Raw genomic sequence first — 16,354 nt, 5'->3', positions numbered from 1 at the left:
TTTTATGTATGATTGTTTTTTTATACTGATTCAGAAAGTGATGCTTTGCAGTGTAATAAAAGACTCACAAGAGTGTGAGGAAGAGAGTGATGGATGGAGAAAAAGGCTTGGGCAGCACTGGCAGATAGTTGAGACCACCATGCCTGTGTGTGACGTGCACATTTATAGACCACATGTTCTCTTCGTTGCCTGTCTGTCTGCTCTGTACATTAGGGACGCTTCGCTACACTTAAAGCTCAATCAAACACTCCTCTCAACCACAGATTTGTATGGTGATAGATAGACATACTTCAGGAGATTTGCAGAGTCTGGAAATCTGGAAGAATGGTCGCTTTTTAAAAGCCTAAAAGTACAAGGTAGAAAACACAGGGAAGGTCTGTGTGTCGGTGTGTGTGACACAGAGACGGAGAGAAAATCTTCAATATTTCTAAGGTGAATGGCTGTAAAGGGAAAATGCATATTGATTGTTATAAACAGACAAGAAAATAGAAATGTTCCTTCAGTCTAAACTATAGGGAATGAAAAACACTCCTTGTAGGTCACAGAAAATCAAGTGTATTTTGTGGATAAAATGTTTATTGCTCTGTAACTAGCTGTCTAATGTACCACACATGAATGCATTTACTACATTCATAGTCCAAACAAATGTTCTTCTCACGCGACAGGCATGTTGTTAGAGCCTAATTCTGCAGCGTCTATTTTGGAACAATGAATCAGCTCTGCTATGCAAACTGATTGCAAGCTAAGCAGATATGGGAAATAAACAGACCTGCATTTTAAAGTCCAATGATCACTGCTTTCTAGCAGTTGGTTCATGCTATTAAGGAAAATATTTGGTATTCATGACCAAAATATTTTTAATGCACGCTCCTGTTTTTGAATTATTCACCAATGGTTATTCCAGTGAAATAATATTAATAGTCATAATCTTTAATTAACATCAAAGAGACTCTGAAACCGTTGCTGTCCCTTAGGCCACACAGACTATTTGGTTAATGTTAACCAAACGTCAAATACACTTAACTATTTAGGCATTGTTTTCAGTCTGGCTCCATTCTGGTATGGAATTTCAAACACATTTTGTGCAAACTCTGTTGCAATGTTTTCAAAGTTGAAGGGCTAAATAACCTAATATCAGCCATGGCAATATATCATTGCATCATTAGTGTTAATATTATTGTGCTTTGTACCAAGCATTTTTTTTTTTTAGTTTATTAATTTGTATTTATTTTTTTATTCATTCTTACTTTGTTCCTTAACAGAGCTGAACTGTTGAGCGTGACATTGTCACATAGTGGAGTCAGCTGTCTTAACTGTCTGTGGCTTGTGTACTGCAAACACATACGAGCTTCATCACTGTGTCTGTCACACGACTCTGTTCCCCTTTCAGGCTTGAACTGATGGTAAAACTGAGGACATTATTAACTGTCTTTACATTTATTTTGAAAGATGAAGCTTGCGATTATGGAAAGGGACGTTGTGGTGTTCGGCCAATCACAATGCACTGGGTCAGTTGGCCAATCAGAGCAGACTGCGCTTGTCAGAAGGAGGGACTTGAGAAAGGAGGGGCATAGAGGTCCTAAAATAATGTACAGTATTTGAAAAATAATGTGTTTTTTGAACATTAAAGCATGTCAACAATCCAGCTAATGAGTTTTGTGCCAGAATGTCATTGAAAGCCCTACAATTTAGAATTCTGGAACCTAAAAAATGGGTTGCACACCAAAACAAACTTTATGACTATAAACTAAATTGACTAAGGCCAAATTCAGTAGCTGTTCTACACAAAAATGTGGCCACAGTGAGATGGACGAGTGAAAGCAGTGATGTTGCACTTTCAGCACGTGACCCTAAATGTGACTCCTCATTCCTTAGCCATTCCAGGACAGTGACTGATCAAGAAAGTAAACTCGCCTCTAAGTATCTAAGGTTTGCAATCTCTCTGGTGTCTTTGAGAATCACGTTACAGTCACTTAGAGAATGTCGGGCATGATGAACACTCAGCACACTGCACCCTTTGTGTTCCTCTCGCAGGTGCAACAGCTGAGAGAAGAACAGCTGTGACTGACAGACCACGAAGTCCACAGCAGGACTCTCCCTCATGCTCAAAATAACAAAATAAGGACTTGCCTAACTGTTGTTGACTGTGTGAAGTCTTATTTAGAAAGTCGTTAAAGCCACATCAAAAAAGCCACAGGATACAGAAATAAGACAATGGACATGCCTTTGCGTTATGTAGGTTAAATCAAGAACACAAGCATTCACAGTTCATCTTGCTGCCATTTATTGCGCTAAATTTCAATAACACGAGTTTAAATTAGAGAAACATCACTAAGTCACATCTGTTTCCTGTTGATTTAGATTGAACGTGTCATTGACATCTGATTACTGCAATTTATTCTTGTTTTTGGATGCTATTGATTATAGTTTGTTGCGTGGAGAAGTTTCTGCAGACTAAATTGCCAACTTTGGAATGTAAATATGGACATTTTAGATGCTAAAATGTTTCAGCGGCAAAAAAATAAGAGATTTAACTGATATAAAAGACATATTTTGACCACATGAAATGTGACAGTACAAAGTGAGAATTTGTTCTTGGGTTCTCTTCACTCATTTAATAGGCTCCTGGTGTATCTGTACATCTGGAATGGGTCTACCCAAGACTCACCGGTCTCTAACACAACATCCTAAGCCTATACCTCACCTTAATCATTCACATTCTTCTACCCTCAGAACCACATTCACGTCAAACACAGATTTGCAATGACGCATACAGGTGCTTTCGCGAGGCCAATGTCAATAACCCAACAGAGACAGTTGTTTCTACAGCCACTGCTGAGGATCGATTCACCTATGAAAAAAATCGACGTCTGATACTCAACACATCGCCGTTCAGACTGACCGGTATAAGAAAAAATCAATTAAAAAAAAATTCTCTGTACACCCAATGGCACGCTAGGAATTTTTTTCCGTGCAAACACTTTGACTCAGCATTGAAGTTCACCATAAATGGCTTCACTTTTGCCCCCCCAACCCGCTGTTGTTCTACAATCCCAAACATGTGTGACAGAAACGTGGCATGTAATTGCAGGCCTCTCCCAGCCCTCATGCAGACATCTGCTGTTCTGATGACAGTGCGCATACAGACCCCTCTGAGTCATTTAAACTTTAAAGATCCTCTAGAGGAGGTTGCGAGTGTGTGAGAGTCGCCCCTTCACTCTCTCTTGGTCGCTTCTCCAAAAGATCTGGCAGTTTGAAACAACCAGACAATCTCTTAAGTCCTTCCAAGTTTTCCAGAAATCCTGAGGCCTTTTATCTGAGTCAGAATGGGAGCGTTTATTGCCAAGATGTTGCTGCCCACAATCAGCAGTTTAGTGTTCCTGCCTGCAGCCAGTGTGGCCGCCAAGAGGGGTTTCCATATGGAGGCCATGGTCTATTTCTTCACAATGTTCTTCACAGCGGTAAGAGAATTGAAAATTATTTGAAAGATGTGTAAAGAAATATACAATACTATGGACTTCATCTTTACAGCTTGTGTATCTCTCATTAGTAATGATATATTTGTGGTTAAGGGGCTGTTCACACAGAATGTGGTCTTGCATTTAAAAGTAGAACAAAGAAGCAGGGTCTAGAGATGTACTTTCAAAAACTGAACTTCTTTTAACTTGACACGGCATCTTAACAATGAGGCACTAATGCGTGATATGCTAAAAAGTTTACATAGGTATTTTAATTTTAATTAAAATCTAAATAATATATTTATTTATATTATTTCTAATATGTTTTTATATGACATATTATTAATTTTATATTACCCTATACATAAATATATATGTAATATTCTTTCTTGTGCTGTTCACAAACAACAATGTCTTTGAAAAAGCAGCATGACAAAGCGCAATGGTCAAAAACGCAATTTAAAATGCAAATGTACATTTTAAAAAAGCCAAATTAAAAAAAAAAAACTAACATAGGCATGATAGGTATTATATTAAATTTCAATTAAAGCAAAAGTGAGGTAAAATTCTATTTATTTATTTTATATATTTAAATATATTATTTTATATTAGATTATTTTTTTTTAAATGACATAGCCCTATCCAAATATTTACCTCTACGTAGAAAACAAATAAAAGGAAGTGCATGAGAACATGAAAACACATTCTGTGTAAACTGGCCCTTGAATTCTTGATTCATTACAAAACAACCAATCAAGAAAAGTTCACAAAACTCAAGTTGCTTCAGTTCGCTCAATCTGAACCACAACTAATAGCATAACTGGATGCATCTCTGACTATGGCCATAAAAAAGGTCTTCTTCATACATTTTTCCAGAGAAGAACACGAAAAGTTTCATCTAATCCAATCTATCCTAGAACCTTTTAAATGTACATGTATGTTCTAAGCCGGAACCTTTCTATCAAGGTGACTTAGCAGTCATGTGTTTTCTCCATCTGTGCTCAGATTTACCATGCATGTGATGGTCCAGGCTTGTCCATTCTGTGTTTCATGAAGTATGAGATCCTGGAGTACTTCAGCGTGTACGGCACAGCTATCTCCATGTGGGTCACGCTACTAGGTGAGCAAATAATAGCATCTCTGTATGCTACTGGCGAGCATGAGAAGGTATGACATAGATACCCTTACCAAAAAGTAGTATACTTCAAGTTTATTTTATACTTAAGTAAAGTTCAAGTATATTTAGACTTTTTGTAAGTATAAGTCAAGTATACTTAAATGTCATTTTAAGTATATTTCTGAGGAGTACATAAAGCCCATTTCTGAGAAGTACATAAAAAGTAAACTAAAAGCATACTTTCCTATTTTTAGTTTAAAAGAAGTATACTAATAGCACACTTGAATAAACTTCTTTTTCGTGAGGGTATGCACTCCCACACGGGTCAAAAAGTCAAACAAAGTGATTTAAAACAGTATTTTTCGTGAGCAGTGTGACAAGTGTTTATATCTTGCATTCCACTGTGTCATGTAAAGAACATGTGTCCATTTGATCAAATCCAGCGCTGGGAGATTTCGATGAACCCAAACGATCTTCGCTCACCATGTTTGGGGTGTTGACATCGGCTGTGAGAATCTACCAGGACCGCTTAGGCTACGGCATCTACTCCGGCCCCATCGGAACAGCTGTCTTCATGATAACAGTCAAATGGGTGAGTTTGAGAGACATCTGATGCCATTCTTACCTTGCTTTTTAAGAGCAGAGCTCCAAAAAAACTTGATGAGGAACTGTATTTTGCTCTTATTGACAACATGGAAACTCAAGATTTTATTATCTACCACAAATGCTTTCACAAGGTTTTACAATATTGTTTTGTCTTTGCTCCAGTTACAAATAATGAAGGAAAAGAAAGGTCTTTATCCTGACAAAAGTGTTTACACTCAACAAGTGGGGCCAGGGTTCTGCTTCGGCGCTCTTGCTTTGATGCTTCGCTTCTATTTTGAGGTAACAATATGAATGTGCAGCTCTTAAACAACTACTGCAACTGGAGGAACACATTACACAAACGCATGTTTGCGTAACTGTGGTAATGACTTGTTCATTTGCTCTTGCAGGAGTGGGACTACGCTTATGTCCACAGTTTCTATCATGTGTCACTGGCTGTGTCCTTCATTCTGCTGCTGCCCAAGAAGAACCGCTACGCCGGGACGGGACGCAACGCAGCCAAACTCAAATGCTACACCCTCTGCTGCTGTGTATGATGCATCTTTTTATCTGAGCGAAGCTGTAGAGGTGACCCTGAAAGCCACTCAGATGGCAAACAGTCTCATAGTGAGCATTTAAAGGGATGGTTCACCCAACAAATCAGAATTCTGTCATCAGTTAATCTCATTCATGATGTTCCAAACCTGTATGGCTTGCTTTCTTCTGCAGAACAAAAAAGGTTAAATTTTTAGTGAGGTGCTGATTGCTTTTTTTCATGCGATTGAAGCAAATGAGAACTGGGTCTAACAAGCTTGAAAAATTACATAAAACCACAATATTAAGTAGTTCATACAACTTCTGCTATATTCCAAGTCTTTTGGAGTCACTTTATGCAAGAAACAGACCATAAAAGTCATTATTCAATTCTTCATATCCATCCTAGTTCTCCTTGGCATGTTCCCAAGAGCTCATAAGAGAAGGGGCAATGTCAAATTTGCAAATAAACGTTCTTTTGAGCCAGACCTTTTTTAGTGAATCAATTGATTCAGTTCACAAGAATCATTTAGCCAGGAATTGGACTTCAGTGATTCGTTTGTAGCAGTTATCAATTCACCAGAACTCATTCTGTTTGTTTTCCCCAGTTTTAATTTTGAATATTATTGAAGGGGTACAGTTCAGGGTCGTGGTCACACTAGACTTTGCGTACGTGAAATTTGTTTAGCAAAAAAACATTATTCTACATATAATAAATATGAAAACATGTTACCTACTTCACTTTATTTACACTTTTTCGTATAACTTCAGAAGACTTGGAATATAGTGTTTGAGACATATGGATCAATTTTAAGATACTTGAATAGTGCTTTTTATTTTATGTTTGAAGTTTAATTTGAAGTTGCTAGGAGTTAACTTTTTTTTTTTTTATTAGAAGGAGAGTGATAGTGGTTTGGGTTTGCATGAGTGTGATTAAACGATGACAGAATTGTCAGTTTGGGGTGAATTATGCCTTTAATTTTCCAGAGATTATCCATCATGTTAATCACACTCCTTTTTTCAACAGCAGACTTCACAACCTCAGATGAAGGAAAAAGCACGGACTATCTGGACTACTCCTCAGAAACCCTGGATGCGGACCTGTGGTCCTGGCCTGCCATTACACAAATCCCAGCCACGCACCATGTAATGCAAGAAACTGTGTCTGTTAGCAGCACACTGAAAGTGAGGACAGTTATACGACCTCCCAGCAAGCCAAGTATGCCTTGGACAATTTATTTGTAGGGATTGCATGATGCCCGATTGACATCAAAATCACTGAAAACAGGTACTGAAACATGCTTTTAATGACAAGATAAGGATTGTGACAGAGAAAAATCTCCATGACAAGAAGAGTTCATCTGAAAAGAAAAGAGCAAGACCAAGACTGGATTTGACTCATCAAATCCAGCTGGAAAGTTTCTGAGTCACAAAAAACAGCAGACGTATTATCTATCCAAAATGAATAAACTGTCTTTCAGAGGTTCCTCAGTAGGGACCACTTGTCTATGTCCATTTAAGAGACTGTAAAAGAGGCCATTTAATTCTTTATATTCATCTGTTTGTGCCAGACAGGTCAGACATCATCTGGGTACAACTAAACTCTGAACTAAACCTATGAAGAAGCAAACAAATGGTTTGATAGCAGCAGAATGAGGGAGGTCACATTTTTAAGTAAATCGGGAGGCTTTTAGAATTTGTTTTTATGTAAATATATTTATTTATTACACAGTTTAATTTTATGTATCAATTGTCATTTTTCATTTTTAAATAAAATAGTTTTTTCATGATTTATTGTAGTATTCATTTTGAACACACTCTGTTTGTGTATATTCAAGGAAAATCAAATGTTATATTCCAACGGTGAAGAAAGACAAATCTTGTGGCTTTCTTAAAACTTCATTGAATTTCAGACTTCAGTCCATTTAAGTCAGCCCATCTGCACGCTCGTAACACTCTCCAAAAATTACAAACACACACGGCATGTTTTAGACAAAACAGTCTCTAGGCAAACGTGAATGAAATTTCGGTCTGCAAAGACTTCTTTGACTAGAGGCCAGGCCACCAGCTCCTGTGCCCAGAGAAAGGTGTTTTTGTCTGGGGGAGAAGCTGGCAGCTCGTGACTCTCCTGGCTGTCTGTCCTAATCTGCCAAAAAGAGTAACCTTACACTTTTATTACACCAGTGTGAAGCACTTTTGGGCTTCTTTATGACCACTGTCTGTTTAAAACCACTTTGTTCGTGGTCTCGGCCCCCTCACACACACACTGTCTGAGGAAACTCCACCAAGGCCCACCACCGTGAGGTTCATGTGTGTGTTGAAAGCAAATGTATCTAGACTGCTGGTTGGCAGCATGAAATCCTGTCTGCCACAGCCCTCTTCCACTTCTCAGGCGCTTTTCTTTTTTTTTTTTTGAGGTAGTGTATTTAAAACAAGAAGATCAACTATCTTCCTTCTACCTTAAACGTGTTATTTGGTGTCAAATGTCAAACTTAGTGCACTTCTTAAAAACTATAACCTTCCTGTACTTGCCACTATGAACATTTAGTAGAAGAAGTAAAAGAAAGGCTGATGTTAATTATATGTCAATTCCTGAATGAGCCTAAAAAAAAAAATGCATATATGCACTGAAAAAAATTATACTCTTGACCAAATCTTCTCTTAACTGTTACAGCCAAAGTATTAGTTTTTCTCAAATTTATATTCAATCCTTACATTCTGATTTAATGTTAATTTAATGCCAAAAACATTTATTTTCACAAAACATTCATACAAAGTAAAAACATTTTTTTTTTAGAAAGGCTATACTATACTTAATCAATATATTTTCCTTAGGCCAAAATATTTACTTTTTACAACTTAATTTCACTATAAACAAAAGCTCAACTGGCTATAATATGAAGAATTTGTTGATCAAAAGATGATTTGATTAAATGAATTATAATGCACTATACGTAAATAAATGATACAGCCATTTCACTGATTTTCAATGTGCTCATCCAGAAGCACTCCGCCTGATATTCAGATTGTTTATTTCCAGCAAACCCAATAAAGCAACAAAACACATATGCAAGCTTGCAGCACAAAGTTTTCATAAAACTAACATCATGAAAATGAGTTGTTTGCACAGCAGACGAGGTCCTCTAGAGCAACGAGGCCTTGTGTGATTGCTCACAGTACCCTGGAGATGAACATGAGCTCATTTGCTTTATGCATACAAATGATGACAAATAAACAAAGTAGCATGTAACAATTCTATGTAGACTTGAATACAGAAAGTTTGGACTATGGCTCCTAATCTTCTTCAGGAAAATATAAGAAAGAAAGATCTTAATTAGCTGGTTTAGATATGCTTGATAAGAGTTAAAAATGAATAATTAGCTTAACCAATTTCAACCTAGATTAAGTTTGACATACTGCTTAATGCACAAGTGATGTAATGCTAAATGTATCCAAATCTGTTCCAATGATGGTGAGAATTTGTTTTAATGTTGGTTGGTCTATGTAGTGCTTTTTGTGGTGGTGATGTGATGTTATGTTTATGTATATATGTTCCAGTGTTAAAATCTAAAAAGCATCTAAAATGATTAAGGTCTAATGTGATGATAATTCATCTGTCTACAAAGAAAAGCTGTAAGTCAAGTGAAGATTATTAATCATCACACTGCTAAGCGAATGCCCTCTTCACAGTCTGCATAACCGTAGACTGGACTAAACGGTCAGTTACAGAAATTAAAGACGTTATTTCATGTGTTTTGTTTTTGCACAAGGACAATAAATGTGAGAAAAAGACGTCTGATTGTTCCATTGTTACAATGGCAAAAAATCTCAGGCTGTCTCCTCTAGGGGCTGAAAACATGTGTTTGACTATTAGCAAGGGAGTGTAAACGTCTGTGATAAAAGTCTGGGATCAGCTGCCAGTGGTGTTTTTAAACTATTTTCTCTCAAGCTTTCTTTTCTCGCTCACTTTCTCAGCTGTTTCCCCAGCTGCTGAGGACCTCTGAGCAGCAACAGCTGCTACGAACAAAACAACTCCCACTGCACTATAGCAAGGAATTGAGTCAATCAAACATAATGCCAAATCTCTAACCTTCAAGGACATATCATATATAATTCATATATTGTTGTTGTTCCAAAACTGTATGCATTTCTCTCTTTTTTGTGGAACACAAAAGCAAACATTTAAAAAAAAAATGTTCTTCAAAAAAAATATCAGAAGAAAGTGACTAATTGATTACAGAATTTTCATGTTTGATTGAAATGTCCCTTTAAGTTTAAAACCCAAAGTATTATGGGGAGTCACAGATTACCCAAGTCACCAGGATAACTGAGACTGATTCATTCCAATGAGCCTTCAACAATTGAGCCCAAAGCCCCCAAATTTCCTCCATACATATGGCCGTTCCTGAGCGCCAGGCTCTTCATGTACAGGGGGGACAGGGGCCAGACGGGGCCCGTCATAGCGCAGGGGCTGCCTCTGCTGCAGGGCTCTTTTCACAGCTTGATTCAACTGACACCATAAACAGAAGAGATTAATGTCACAAGTTAAAAGATTTAGCCTTTCCGAGAAAACACACACATTTAACTGGAAAGTAAGAAATATAACTGGAGCAAATAATTTGTTATTTATTCCACATGTTTTGCAGTGGAGTGAAAGTTGTATTTTGAAAAATGTGTTTTTTAAATGTTTGTAATCAATATAAAATGTACGGTTTTGAATGTACAGAATTATAAACAATAAAAGTTTAAATGAAAAATAATTGTTGGCCATTTTTAAACCAAATTTGAACTTTGGTGAATAATTCCACACTTTTAAGAAGTAAAGCCATTTCAAACTGTACTCTTTTTTTTTTTAAGTTTATGTAGCACTAAATTAGCACATTCAAATAATTTTTTTCAGGATGAGTTTATAGTTTTTCTATAAGAAGAAAAACTGTGCTTTGGCTTCACAGGTAAAGATTAAATTATAAAACAGTCATTTACAACAGTAATAATTTGCATTATCAATTTTAAACTAAATACGACCTTAGGAAATAAAAAAATGTTACTGATTCCAAACATTTCGATGATAATGTCTGTAGTGTGGGTGACAATGTGGCTCTCTATCACTGTATTGGACAGCATTTACAACACCAGTAACAAGCCATTTTATGTGTAGATCTGTCACTTCTACCTGTTGTTTTCTCTTGACTAGCTTGCACTGCACCTCTCCTGAAGTGATGCATGGCTTCATTGGCTGCTCTGAACCATCTTCAGAGGATGTTTGTGATTGACCCTCCTCCTTGACAAGGGCCATCCTGCCAATTCTAGCAGCAGAAATAGTGCTCTTAAAACTAAAAGTTGATTCCTAGCAATAAACCGTCATTCACACAATCTAGCATAAAATGTTCTGAGGATAAGAGAACCGAGGCATCTCTATAATTGAACTAAACCACAGCGAGTTCATCAGCATGCTCACAAACCTTGACACCTTGGAGACTGCTAGTTTGAAAGCCTGAATCTTTGCCATCAGCTGGGTTTTGACTGACTGTGCAGTGGCACAGGACATAATATCAGTCAAGGAGCATCCTGGGAGCAGACTCAACAGCAAAGGCACCACCTAAAATGAGATTTAGGAATAATAAATTACATTACAAAATTGCCTTTTTCCATCTAAAACAGATAAATAAGGTTTTATACACTTGCTCTTCTTCAAATCATTTTTTATGATATTATATTTTTCTCACATTGTATAAATGGGTCTGTACGTGACAATATATAGCCACTTTTTATATTTTGGGAAGGGGTCCTCGCAAGGGGATTATCATATTTGGGGGTTTTGCCATCATCAAAAACATTTAAAATCTTAATCTTAGACATTTTTTCCATATTTGATTAGGAACACTTGTGACAAAGAGAGACTTGCCTGATCATTGGTTGGCTCTAAGATAAGGACTCTGATGGCATCCATCTTGGCCTCTTCCATTTTGGCCACTTTGCTATAAGCTTTGGTTCGATTCTCATAATACTGAACTACACCAGGGTTGTACCTTATTGCAACAGAAAACTTGTCTGCTGCTTCCTGGTATTTCCTGGAACAAACACATTTCTTAATATCAAGAGGCACAAGATAAAGAAATATGTTTAAAATTTTTATATAATATTTATATCATATTTAACCTCATAGTTTAAACGTACTTGTCTTTATAGCTATGCAGACCCAGTGTATAGTGAATTATAGCTAGTCGTAGCCAGATAGCAGTGTTGTCAGCGTCCATCTCCTCTGCTTGCTGATAGTCAGCCAGCGCAAAAGTCCACTCACACTGCTTAAAAAAACAATCTGTGGGAAAAAGACACAGATTTTCTGTATAATACAAATTCTGCCCTATTACTTTGAGTGATGTGAAACAACCAAACCATTCAAGAATTTCTAATTCAGTAAACTCCTCTCTGATTATTTTTCTGACAAATAGCACCATCTTTACGCCACTTTCACCCCAACACCCATTAAGCTCTTTATTTCTCAGTCCACACCTCCTCTGTTGATGAACAGCTCACTTGCGTTTCTCTGTTTCTCTATTGCCTTGTTCAGAAGCATGATGGCTTCTCCGTACAGACCCCGGGAGAAGCACTGAATGGCAAAATCATTGTATGTGAGCACCAGTTGGGTCTGAGCGTCTTCCTCTAAATCCTCTGAGTTGTCCTGCAAGTCTCCCTGAGGAGGATCTTCTCCAGCTCCACGGACCTCAACAGAAAGAACCAAGTCCTCAATAGCAGCAGTGAAGTCTTTCAGGCGCCGATACAGAATCCCCCTTTGAGCAGGCAGAAAATATGTGTATTTTAAAGGGACGATTCTCCCCAAAATTTAAATTGTCATCATTTACTCACCCTCAAAATGTTAAAACCTGTACGAATTGTATAACTATCCCTTGAATACCATTTACGTCTACTTTCTAGTTCATCTTTTTATTTTATTGACTGATTGATTGATTTTAATTAACTTTTTATTAAAGCATTTACAACACACTGCTGAAAAGATCAGTTCATCTAGGATTGCTGGTCTGAGTTTCATCCAAAAAGTATATTTTAATTTAATTTTCTTGTGTCCCTTTTATCCATGTATTAAATATTATCTATGTAATTAATAATAATGCACTTTTTGTTATTGCCTGTAAGGTACTTTGTGCTAGTTTTAAACAAATAATGTTAATATTATGAATTTAAAATTCTGATCCAGGCTGGTTTATGCAGATTTAGTGCTGGTCTAGGAGGTGGACTGCCTGGAAAAAAAAATTTTTGGACATGGTACCATAATAATACCATGTTTTGTTGACATGTATCATGCTAGTGCCATGGCATCATACAGGCAAACTTTGAAGAAGCTTATATAACTTAAATAGCTATAAATACACAGCAAAAAATCTAATTTGTGTCAATAATTTTTCATATCTCATTGAAAATAGTAATTATGCTAACCTTGGAAAATAGTAATAATAAATAATCAGTGTGTCTATATTTTTGACTGGTAATAGAAAAGCAAAAATAAAATAAAATCATTCTAACAGAAAATGCATATAAAACCAGAGTTTAGTGTGTGTATCATAACACTAATTTAAAGAGAATAATATCACTGTAACAGATGGCCAATTCTTTAGCAGGCAGTAAATACGCAGCTCTTCTGAGCCTCACCTGAAGAGGTAGTACTGTGCTTTATTGGGGTTATACTCCAGAGCAGTGTTTATTTTCCCCAGTGCATCTGAAAGCTCCCCCTTCAATGCCTTATCAACAGCTGCCTGATGGGAATCCTTCGCTGCCTCCTTCAGCCTCTTCAACAGTGCCTGTGCCTCTGGACAGCACGGTTTCAGCCTGAGTGCTGACCTCAAGTCATGATAGCATAAAGTCATCTGAGGAGACACACAGCCCTCTTACCTGTTTATTACAGTCACTTGAAGGGAAACGTTTTTCTGAAGGCTGTGAAAGATAGTCTGACCTGATTGAGCTGGTGGTGAAGGCGAGCTCTCAGAGTGAAGAGGTCTGCTGACTGGCCGTCCGTCTTCAGCCAATTATTGACCAACTGAAGACAGTCAGAGTAACGGCCCAGAGCAGTCAGACAAGCCAAACTATGAATACATATACAAAAATGCAAAAAAATATGAAATATTATGATCTCATGCTATTGTTTAGACACTTTTGAACACTTATGTTATACTTAACTGAACTGCATTAGATCCAAAATATCAAACCGTGTCATCAGCAAAAAAAAAAAAAAAAAAAAACTAAAACTAAAAGACTAAATGCAATTTTTTAGCCAACAACTTTTAACCCAAGACTGTTGAGGGTCATTTTGACCCTTTTAAGACCCGTTTTGCAGTTTTAATGCAACCTGAGTTTTCAGCCTTTTTCAGCTTTTCAAACGACATGCCAAATAAAATTTAAATTAATTGTAAGAGGTGGACATTAATAACAAGTTGGTTATTGATGTAAGATCAATTGTTTGGTATCCAAATACCTTTTTTGTTCATTTTGAAAATTATGTCTATTGTTTGAAAAAAAAATACAAAATTAACAAAAACTCATTAAAGTCTTAATTTATTTTTCATGAGAAGTGTGTTTGTGTGATATATAGCAATATTTTAAGCTATATTTTCTAAAAATAAATGCTACCCTGATATTTTTTTGAGAATACAAAAACATTCACATATTTTAAAATGACTTGATTGTCCAAATACATTTTGAGTTAGTTTTTATTAAATAATAACTTAAGAATTATATCAGTAATATATTGCATTTTGTTAAATTCTGCTCACACACACACAATGGAAATTAAAAAAAAAGCAAATAGCACTCAATAATGTGAGCCATTGTAGGTGACGATTGTTATGTAAAGAGAGAGCATGTAGCGCCACCTGGTGGTATTTCATGCTATCACATGCTAACATGACACATTTAGGCAAGGTTTCACAGACAGGGCTTAGACTAAACCAGGATTAGGCCATAGTTCAATTAGGACATTCAAGTAAGTTTTATTAACATGTCTTAGAAAAAACATTACTGGTGTGTGTCTTGAGACAAAACAAAGGCACTGATATATTTTAAGATCAGTCAGTGCAAGTTTCTTTCAGTTGAAACCGCTCAGAATTACATTTTAGTCTGGGACTAGGCTTAAGCCTTGTCTGTGAAACCGGGGGTTAGACTTCAGCTCTCTTTGAAGGGCACTTAACTATCTGCTACAGTCTGCACTGACCTTCTCATGTGATAAGGCCGGAAGGAGGGTTTGAGTTCTGCAGCTTTTGTGAAAGACTCCAGAGCCTCCAGAAACATCCCTAAATCAAAACAACACTGGCCCTATAAGGACAGTTAAAACATACTCAGATAAGTGCTCATTAATGATGAATGACAGCAGAGGATTATTGTGGTATATGATTTCAATTAATTCACATTTTATCGCAGGGAAAACTGTGCATTTCAGCTATGCATATAAATATTGATAAAATGGGCATTAGGTAAAGATCAAAAGGGCAAAAAAAAAAGTCTTTATTGTAATGACCTTTTGACCGCATACTTAATGATTTATAAATGTATTGATGAATGGAACACAAACAGCAAAGGCGATCCATAGATTGTAGTATTTAAAGCTCATAATCTGATTTCTGTCATCTGTGAATAAATGAATTGTTGTACCTGCAGGTAGTAGATGAAGGCAAGTCTTTGAGGGTGGGCCTCGGTTTGGGGTTCCAGACTGCAGGCGTGTTTGTAATCTAGTGCCGCAGACTGGAAGTCACACAGCTGAAGATATGCTTCTGCTCGCTGGACATAAAACTCAGTCTGCAGGTGGGGGAGAATCTTAAATCTGGTTAATATTTCAGGTCAAATAATTATGTAGTATATATATACAATCCATATTACTGCCTGGCCTCTACCTGGTGTGACTGGAGTAGTATGGCCTTTGAGAAACAGGACACAGCTTTGTCAAAGTGAGACTGTGACATGGCAGCAACACCTGCTTCATAACTAGACACATGCATATACGTAAATATGCTTCTCAGTTAGACTCTACAATATTGTTTATAAACATCTGTTCACTTACTGTTTCTCAGCCTTTTCTTTTATTATGCGCTCCCCATACATATCCGGTTTCTTTTTCATTGATGAGGTCTGAAAAATACAGATTTTTGTATATAAAAAAAAAATCAATAAATATTTTAATAGAATATAGATGAAAGATTTCCTAGTTCTGCTTGCTTGAGTCAGACATGAACAGAGATGATTCTTTCTTCTGAGAACACATGTACAAAACTATTGTATCTCTCACACACAGAGCAAATAAATGTTGCACACACATTTAAGAATACAAACCTCGGCACAGCCAGCAGGTGGATTCATGCTGACAACAGAGATGTGTAAGTAAAATTTTATAAAATCACTTAAAGAAAACAAAAATCTTCCAGGGTCCTCACGTTTGCTCCCCACAACCAAAACAAATCTAGTACGACCAACAGTGCAGTCCCTGACACTAAAATCACTTCTGAAAACATTTAGTAACTATGGGAACAGTTGAATGGCAAAAAAAAAGAGAAACGGACGCATGAATATTTTTTTTTGTTTTTTACACAACATCTTCAAAATGTTATTTAGTGCAAAAAAAAAAATCAATGCTAGATAAAATGTTTAAAAAAAGTTC

At 36.7% G+C, this 16,354-nt stretch overlaps 2 protein-coding genes across 7 annotated transcripts; one reads left to right on the top strand and one right to left on the bottom strand.

Moving 5' to 3' along the window:
* The first annotated feature begins 2,714 nt into the window (after positions 1–2,714).
* Positions 2,715–7,455, top strand: mymk (myomaker, myoblast fusion factor). Of its 5 annotated transcripts, none has more exons than XM_042756739.1 (6): positions 2,715–3,461; positions 4,464–4,578; positions 5,019–5,167; positions 5,344–5,460; positions 5,571–5,711; positions 6,725–7,455. In XM_042756739.1, the coding sequence occupies exons 1-6, from the start codon at positions 3,327–3,329 to the stop codon at positions 6,842–6,844; spliced, it is 777 nt and encodes a 258-aa protein (XP_042612673.1). In that variant the 5' UTR covers positions 2,715–3,326; the 3' UTR covers positions 6,845–7,455. The 5 variants fall into 5 exon arrangements, with proteins under 5 accessions (XP_042612673.1, XP_042612674.1, XP_018935506.1 ...); XM_042756740.1 differs by having other exon boundaries at positions 2,716–3,461; positions 5,571–5,748; positions 6,725–6,856; XM_019079961.2 differs by having other exon boundaries at positions 2,717–3,461; positions 5,571–5,748; positions 6,722–6,858.
* Positions 7,456–9,252: 1,797 nt separating this feature from the next.
* LOC109062874 (tetratricopeptide repeat protein 16) lies at positions 9,253–16,302 on the bottom strand. 2 transcript variants are annotated; one of them, XM_042756737.1, is made up of 13 exons: positions 16,030–16,302; positions 15,761–15,828; positions 15,594–15,684; positions 15,355–15,498; positions 14,918–15,018; positions 13,664–13,793; positions 13,363–13,577; positions 12,208–12,485; positions 11,872–12,013; positions 11,600–11,765; positions 11,157–11,293; positions 10,901–11,000; positions 9,253–10,204 (listed from the first exon to the last, which is right to left on the bottom strand). In XM_042756737.1, the coding sequence occupies exons 1-13, from the start codon at positions 16,054–16,056 to the stop codon at positions 10,049–10,051; spliced, it is 1,755 nt and encodes a 584-aa protein (XP_042612671.1). In that variant the 5' UTR covers positions 16,057–16,302; the 3' UTR covers positions 9,253–10,048. The 2 variants fall into 2 exon arrangements, with proteins under 2 accessions (XP_042612671.1, XP_042612670.1); XM_042756736.1 differs by having other exon boundaries at positions 10,868–11,000; positions 16,030–16,299.
* Between the last annotated feature and the right edge of the window lie 52 nt (positions 16,303–16,354).

This window comes from Cyprinus carpio, chromosome A5 (genome assembly GCF_018340385.1).
Source record: "Cyprinus carpio isolate SPL01 chromosome A5, ASM1834038v1, whole genome shotgun sequence".
Lineage (NCBI taxonomy): Eukaryota > Metazoa > Chordata > Actinopteri > Cypriniformes > Cyprinidae > Cyprinus > Cyprinus carpio.
Note: the sequence above shows the minus strand (reverse complement) of the source record. Positions and strands in the feature narration are given on the sequence as shown.